The sequence below is a fragment of the Cariama cristata genome, unplaced genomic scaffold (assembly GCF_000690535.1).
Source record: "Cariama cristata isolate BGI_N322 unplaced genomic scaffold, ASM69053v1 scaffold24089, whole genome shotgun sequence".
In the NCBI taxonomy this organism is placed as follows: domain Eukaryota; kingdom Metazoa; phylum Chordata; class Aves; order Cariamiformes; family Cariamidae; genus Cariama; species Cariama cristata.
In genome coordinates this window covers 480-8,717 of record NW_009636643.1, presented here as the reverse complement: position 1 = coordinate 8,717, position 8,238 = coordinate 480, and the positions used below count along the sequence as shown (strand labels likewise).

Sequence of the window (8,238 nt, the reverse complement as noted above, 5' to 3'; positions counted from 1 at the left end):
ACCCTGCCAGCCCTGCCCTGGGGAACCCTGTGAGACCCTCGGGCAGCTGCTGACATTATATAAATAAATTAACCCACAAAACCTGGCCAAAAGGAGAAGGAAACCTTTCCGTGGCAGGTTGGATGCCCTCCTCACTGCTGGGCAGCCTCCCCGTGGTTTGTGTTTTGGGGATATGTTTGCTTTGGAAGGGGAAATTATAGCAAACAGCCCCCCCAAAACAACAGCCCGCTCCCCCACATGCCACCCTCGGGGACCGTCCCCTCCGGGGAGCCACCACCGCGTCCCTGCCGTGCTCCAACGCTCCCAGGGCAGGCAGGGGATGTACTCGGACCTATATTCAGGCACCACCAAGGTGGTTTCCCCCCCAAAAGGAGATGTTCTTTCTCCCACCTCCCTCTGCCTGACCTCCCCCTACCCCGAACATCTCCCGTGGTGGAGCAGGTACGATGGTGCCACCTCAACTGGCCCAATCCTGCTGGGTTTTGGGGGTTGAATGGTGCAGAGCACACCAGTAACGCAGGTGGGAGCTCCCCCTCGGGGTTTGCACACCCACCCAGAAATGCCACCAGCACCCACGGGCTTGCCGAAAGATGCTGGGAGAGCTCAGCCACCTTGGCCGAGGTGCCCTGGACCACGCTGGGGACATCAGGGTCAGGGGACATCAGGGCCACCCTCACTGCCCGGACCCACGATGCTCAAGGAGCATCAGGGGAACCCCCTTGGCTTTCAGATCCCCGAGGAAATCTCCCAAATGCTGTGAGTCATGTCAGAAATAACTCATGGTCCCTAAACCATCCGTGGGGACCTGAGATGCCACCACCCGTGTCACAGAGGAATGGGGAGGGGGATGCCCCAGACTCACTTGGAGGCCTGGATCCACTCCTCGTACAGCTCGAACGTCATGAGGGGCTCCGGCAGCTCTCGCAGGTAGGACTTGAGGGCTCCTGTGACACACAAGGGACACGGGGCTCAGCACCCCAGGTGGCACTGGCCACCAGGCACTGGGCAGTTTCACTCCTCGGCGTTTTGACTGGCGTCCCTCCCAACCTCCCCACCGATGCATCCCAAAGCACCCATTAGTCCCTCCAGCTTGGTGGGACCCATAGCGTCCCCTGACCCCCAGCAACCACCACCCCCTACTCCCTCCTACCACCTCCCTCATCCCCTCCACCATTTTTGCCTCTGCCCAGCTCTCCATCGCGCCGTTTTCTCTAGGACGATCACAGCTCCTTGCGCTGGCAAAAGCTTCCCCCTGCAGTCAGTTGGAATCCCGGGTCCAATCCTGCACCCACCAGAGAGCCCAGCCCAGGAGGGGGGGCAGCTGACTGCCATTTAAACCCAATTAATGCTCAACAGCAGCCCTGAGGGCTCAGATCTGTGCTTGGAGAGGGTCTTGGCCACAGAAGAGACACACAGAAGACGGCAAGCTTGATGGTAACACGTGGGAATCTTCCCGACCGCTCCTTGCTCCTGCAGAGCCTCTCTCGATCAATGGCACCCTCATTAGTGTCACCTTCATTAGTGTCACCCGGGCCCCGATGCCGCCTCGGATTACAATTGCATCCCTGTTTTCTTCCTCGCCTGCGACCCAAAGTGCTGCTCGAGCCCTTGGCCGGGGAGGGGATGTGCGGGTCGGGGTTTGTGCTCCTTGGTGGACAGCAGCTCCTAAACACCCCCACCTCCACCAAGAGCTTTATTTCTGCACCTGCATTTGTCCCCCCGTATATTCCGTCTTCGCTGTTCCAAGGCTTTGGGACATATCACAGAAGGGTTGAGGTGGGAAGGGACCCAGAGGTCATCTGGTCCAACCTCCTGCTCCAGCAGGACCAGCTGAGCTGAGCTGGCTGCCCAGGACCATGTCCCGATGGCTTCTGAGTATCTCCAAGGATGGAGACTCCACCACCACCCTGGGCAACCTGTACTTGGTCACCCTCACAGTGACAAAGCGTCTCCAGCTGTTCAGAGGGAACCTCCCGTGGTTCAGTTGGTGCCCGTTGCCTCTGGTCCTGGCACTGGGCACCACTGGAAAGGGCTCCATCTTCTTTGCACCCTCCCTGCAGGTATTTATATCCATTGATGAGATCCTCCTGAGCCTTCTCGGTTCCACGCTGAACAGTCCCAAGTCCTTCAGCATTTCCTCCTGGGAGAGATGCTCCAGGCCCTTCATCATCTCCATGGTCTTTCACTGGAGACTCTCCAGTATGTCCTTGTCTCTCTTCCAGTGCGCAGCGCTGGGCCCAGCACTCCAGGAGTGGCCTCACCAAGGGAAGGATCACCTCCCTTGACCTGTTGTCATCACTTCTCCCAGTGCAGCCCAGGACACCATTCGCCTTCATGTTGCCAGCCCATGGTCAGCTCGGTCTCCTCCAGGACCCCCAGGGCCATCTCTGCCAAGCTGCTTTCCAGTTGGGTGATCCCAGCATTTACTGGTGCCTGGGGTTGTGCTTCCCCAGGTGCAGGACCCAAAAAGGATCTGAACTTCCCCAGGTCCCCCCCAGCCCATTTCTCCAGCCTGCCCAGGTCCCTCTGGATGGCAGCACGACCTTCTGGTGCCTCATCCCCATCATGAATTAATGAAGACGTTAAACAAAATCAGACTCAGTACTGACCCGTGGGCTACACCGCTAGTTACTGACCTCCAACTAGGCTTCACGCCACTGGTGACCACCCTTTGGGTACCCACAGTTGGTGCTTGGGGGCTGGATGGACCATCCCGTACACCACCAACCTCCTCACCCCGAGGCAGCTTCTACCTGCGATGGCGTGCGGGTCGGCCGAGTACTCCTGCACGTCCACCACGCAGCAGTCCCGGGCGGCCTTGAGATTCTTCAACTTGGAGGCTGAGGGAGCCACTCGGAAGAGACCCTTCACAGAGGACACGGGAGAGCGTCAGCCAAGCTTTAGGGCCGGGGGATGTCCCCAAAGCCCCCCCGGTTCCTCATCCCTGCCTTGGAGGCACCCGTGTCCCCTTCCATCATGCCCAACCGAGGGTGGTAGGACATGGGACCCACCTCCTCCTGCATGCCGCACTCCAGCAGCATCGTCACGCATGCCTCCACAGGGAAGGCGATCTCCCGCCCGCTGACGGCCAGGTGCTCCTCCAAGGGTTTCCCGAAGGAGGGCTTCTCCATCCACGCCTCTGTGATGGGCAGAGGGGGTGAGAGGAGGGGGAGGACACGGCAGGGATGGTGCCGGATCCGACATCCCCTCCCCGAAAGGCCCTTGGATCACAGCGTTTCGGCAGCAAAATATTCCGTTTGGGTGTTGCTAAACAACAGGACCCCGCACCTCTGTCCTGGGCGGCTTGGGAAGTGCTTTTTAAAGATGAAATCCAAACAAAATGTTTTCCAATCATCACACGGGACATTTCAAAGGGGCTGGATAACGTTTTCCGGGGGGAGCAATCACAGGCAAACCTTTGCAATATATTCCCCCTTCTTCCATCACAGTTTGAGGCAGGAATATTTTGTGGGATCGAGAGAAAAAAATAAAATACAAATCACTCCCTGCCTCGCCGCAGCGACAGCAGCACCCTGAGCCCTGCCCCGGGGAACGCGCTGCTCTCGGGGCCACGGTGTGGGACTTTCCCCGACCTTGGTCCCCCAGCCCAGCTCCTACGGAGGTCACACACCACAAAGCGAAGCCCCAAGACCCCCCCCTTGGCGCTGGGTTCCCACCTCCGGTGCTGCGCTCGAAGGTGATATTCAGGTAGGTTTCCCCCCCTCCCTCTCCATGAAGCCAGCCAGATCCTGGCCCCCCCCAGGACCAGCTGGGATGGGGATTCCCTGCCCAGCGCCAGGGCAGGCGGGATGCAGATGAGGCGAGCAAAGGGAGGATGCTCAGCCGCAAAGCCAGCCCCACACCACGCCGCAGGGTCACGCTGCAACCGGCTCATCGCCGCAGCAAAGCTCCGCATGGCTCCGGCGTGACGCAGAGCCCTTGGCATCGCATGCAGGAGCGGGCCAGAGCCCGCGGGCACTTACCCTGCTGGGCTTTAATTTGAGGCAGGACATTCTGCAAAAGCGCTAAGGATTTCCGATGGTACTCTGCCTGCACCTCGATCAGCTGGGGGGGAGAGACGGCACCGGCTGTCACCCCTACGGCCAGGGATGGGGACGGAGGAGTCCCACGGGGATGGGTGGCACTTACTGTTTGAAAATAGTTTGCATAGTCTACTTCTTTGGCCACAAAATTGTACATGTCAGCTGAGAGCTGGTCCTGCGGAGAGCAGAGAATTAGTCGCCGTCCCACTTGTGCTGCCCTGATGCCACCATGATGGCCCTTTCAGAGGCCACCGGGAGGGACCAGCTCGGTCACACCAGGAGCCAACATGCAACGCGGCACATTGCAGCACCCACTCGAGATGGGCTTGGGGTGTTGGATGCCCAGCAGCACTGAAGGGTTTGCTTTCCACTGCCGTTCAAACGGCTCCACCCTCACCCCCCTGCTCCTTCCAGAGCCCTCAATTAACTGGCACCTTGCAACGAGCTCTCTGGAAGTGAGGATTATTTGGAAACAACCCGTCAGCCAAAGGCTGCCCATCCCAGCAGGCTGAACGGCACAAATCCAGGCCAAATTAAACCCCAAGTTTGCCCGTTCTTGCCCTTCGCTGCATTGAAAGTGGCTCATTAACCACAGGGCTAATTGCTGCGCGGCGAAGCAGCAGGCACGGCCCGGCTGCCGCCGGTAGCATCCCAACCGGTCGGCGCGGACCAGACTAATGGGGAATCAGGTGCTTCTTGCTCCAGATTGCCACGAGCCCCTCAGTACCAGGACACGCGTCGCTGTGTCCTCCCACTTGCAAAACTAGAATTTGCCACTTCCCTAGTTGCTCCTTTCTGAGAATGCCCTTGGATAAGTCAAGTGGAGGAAAACCAGCAGGGATTTAAAACACTGCGAGCACGTCCGAGTTGCAACGTGCACCATCGGTACGGTGAACGTACTGGGGGGCAGCTCCTGGCTGAGCTGGTTTCCTGGGAATTGCTGGGAATTGCTGGGAGCGTGGGGCTGCGATGCTCTAAGATGGGGGGAGACAGCAGGAGTTTGGGACTGGATTTTAAAGGCTCTGCAGGTTCTGGTTGTGTCCCTGGAGCAAAGAGCCAGGATTTGAGACACGCACCCAGCTCCATCTCCTGCCCCCAACTTCTAGCGCAAGGCCCAGCCCTTTGTGTTTTCTGCCCCAGGGGAATTTAAAGCCACACAAAATTGCCTGTGGGTTCTATCGCCGAATCCCACAGCCCATGATGAAGGCGCTGGCAGCAGCATCCTCCCTTGCTCTGACACTTTTCCCACCCAACATGACCAGCTGGGTGGGTCGTGCTCCCACGGGATGGCGAGGGATGACGTGGCAGGGTGGCACACGTGGGCTCGGCACGCACTGGCGCTTCCCGCAGGTCTCTGCGCCAGGGCTGGGTGTGTTTGGTGCTGAGCTCGCTGGCTCCTGCCAGGATGGGTCCCCCAGGAATGGGACACTCTCCGGCTCCAGCAGGATATGGAGGATGGGGACAGAGGAACCAGGGACATCCTGCTTGGCTGGTGAGCATCACCCACATCGGGCAGCTCCGGCGCAGCGGTTGTCTCTTGAGGGTGCCACCTCGAGCCCCCGGCAAGCCCCGGCAGTGCCCGGCGGTGATGGGGAGAGGGTGAGGGCTGCTGCCGGGCTGCCTTTGGGCATGGGAATCAGCTGGAGGAGGGTTTATCACGGGCAATGGGGTACGAAGAGGGTGAAGAACGGGGTAAGAGGGGAGGCTGCAGGTTTTCCGTGGTGCTTTGGATGCCAAGGTCCCCCCACCCCAGCAAGAAGCGATCTGGGACCCCTGGGTACCCTGCAAATCTCCACTCTGTTGGCTGCCTCCTCCATCTCCTCCCTGAGAGCATCGTGAGGGCTGCAGGTTGCTGGCCAGCCCCGAGGACTTGGCAGACTGTTGCCATCTGCGGAGAGAGGGCAGAGCTGTCACGGGGAGGGATGGGGACCCACGCAGAGCGATGGCCGGATCCCAGCAGACTTGGAGGGCAGCCCAAGGACTCCCCCCTTCAGCCAAGCCCCCCATGGTCCCAGCACGGAGATGGTCTCAACCCAGGCTGGGATGCAGCATCCACTCCCAACCCTAAACATCCCCAGTCCCCACAACCGGCTGCATGCACTGGGCTCTAATTAAGAAATTCTTTCCAACAGCAGAACAAGCCTCATCCAGGCGGGAGGAGAGAGGAAGGTGATGGGAGACCCTCGACATGATGTTGGGGACTACGGACACCTCGCAAACCTCTCCCCAGGGCATGCCAAGATGTGCGGGGCTTGGCCAACTCAACACGCCCAGGCAAAACTCAAAGTGCGGTTTGCCAGTTCCCACCGCAGGGTCTGGGACACAGTAGGATCCCAAGGGTCATCCCAGCTCGTCCCCAGTGCTACCCTACAGCGGCAGGAGCACCCAGCTCCTTGCCATCACGTACGAACTCACCAAGATAAGGAAAAGAATTAAAAAATAAAGATTTGTCCCAGAAAAAAATACTCTTTTCTGCAGAGGGCAGACAAGGAAAAGGGATCTACAGGCTCTGCAGAGAAGAACAGAAATCTTGGCTTGTTGCAGAGCTTGACTTCAAGGCACATGGTGACACGGCCGAGACTTACTGTCCCAAGGGAGCCACGGTACCAGGGCTCTGGGATGTGCCCTCCTCAGTGCTACCCATTGCTTAGGAATGTTTATTTTTTACAAAGCAGCTTTGAAGCTGCTTCCTACCTCGTCCTGGAGGAGTCCATGTCCAGCACGAGCTTCGCCAAGTGTTTCCTCTGCTTTTGGATATTTGGAATTTCCACCTGCGGCAACACACAGGAACGGGAGATAAAACAGCCCCGGGGAGGTGTCCGGGGTTGGTGGTACCTGACTGCCACGCTGGGAGTCTGGGCTGATGCAAGCCCGGTGGGTGAGGATGCATCTCCTTATTTTAATATCATTAGGAGGATGGCACAGCTCATCCCTCCACCTTGTCCCCATCAGGGTTGGGCCTCGCCCCAACAACCCCAACTGCAGAACCCGCGTCCCTGAGGGGAGCATCCTTGGGGCATCAAAGTCTCCTGCACCAGGGAGCGGGATGAAGGCAGGGAAAGGGCTTTTGGGGGTGGCAATGCACCTCCCAACGCACGGGCATCGTTTGCCAAAGGATTTGGTAACAGTTTAAAGCCCCAGTGCGATAAAATTCTTGTTTGTGCTGGGAAGATAAAATCAGAACCAAGGCCAGGACATTTTCCTAGATGTAAAACGCAGGGGAAAAAAGCAGTGAGGAAAACTGAAAAACAGAGCTGGTGGCAGAGGGGAAAAAAAAAATCCCAACCAACAACAACCGTACGTGTTTGGAGGTTGGAAAAATAGGTCAGAAATGAGTGTTAATGCCAGTACCTTCAGGAAAGGCAGAAAAGAGCAAGGGCAGGACCACGGCCCCAGCAGCCAGCCCAGCCAAACACACCGACCCCCCCAATTAAAGCAATTAGCAAACATCCCAAAGAGAACAACTCTCTCGCAGCAGCCAGGAACCAAATATGCTGCCGAAGCCATGAAACCCTGCTTTCCCCCCAGCTCGTTTCAGACGTGAATCCCCAGCACGGTGACACCGCGACTCAATGACGTGTCTGCCCCCGCCAAGCCCCTCACCTCGGCCAGCACGAAGAGGGGCTCGATGACGTCCCTCTCCACCTGCAGCTCGAAGTGGATGAGCTCCTGAGCCAGTTTTTCCTCCGCCTCCCCGCACAGCCGCAGCATCTTCCTGCAAGGGTACCGGTAGGGTTGGGCATGGGGGGGAGCGATGGGCAGCCATCCTGCAGCCATGGGGGTGGGTGACGGTCACCCAAAGGGTATGGGGGTCTCGGGTAGCCCTGCCTTGGCAGGGGGCTGGAGGGAGGGTGGCAGCCTGGGGACCGTGGGCACTCTGGGTGTTAGGAAAAAAAAAATCTCATTCCCTAACGATTGTACCAATTATAGTCTGAAATTGTACGGACTTTCTCAAGGTCTAGAGAGAGTTTACATCGTAGAGTGCACGACTAAAGGATGCCAGCTCATCCCAAGGAGGAGAAGCATAAAGCAAACTCCTGGATTACCAAGATCGCAGGAGCATCCCAGCCCCTCTGACACCGCTGTGAAACCCACCCTCCCATTATCCAGGAAGCAATTCCTGGCAGCAGCATCCCAGCATCCCGGCAGCATCCTGGCAGTGGTAGAGCACTGCAGGGGCCCTGGACCCCAGCTT

At 58.4% G+C, this 8,238-nt stretch overlaps 1 protein-coding gene across 1 annotated transcript in view; it reads right to left on the bottom strand.

Moving 5' to 3' along the window:
* Positions 1 to 8,238, bottom strand: part of LOC104167677 (rho GTPase-activating protein 44-like) — a gene marked incomplete at both ends in the record, with an annotated part of 9,024 nt that overhangs the window by 524 nt on the left and 262 nt on the right. Inside the window, 9 exon segments of the mRNA XM_009708000.1 lie at positions 863 to 944; positions 2,754 to 2,865; positions 3,012 to 3,139; positions 3,984 to 4,065; positions 4,150 to 4,218; positions 5,825 to 5,879; positions 5,881 to 5,931; positions 6,738 to 6,814; positions 7,647 to 7,754. Coding sequence (XP_009706302.1) covers positions 863 to 944; positions 2,754 to 2,865; positions 3,012 to 3,139; positions 3,984 to 4,065; positions 4,150 to 4,218; positions 5,825 to 5,879; positions 5,881 to 5,931; positions 6,738 to 6,814; positions 7,647 to 7,754 — 764 coding nt within the window.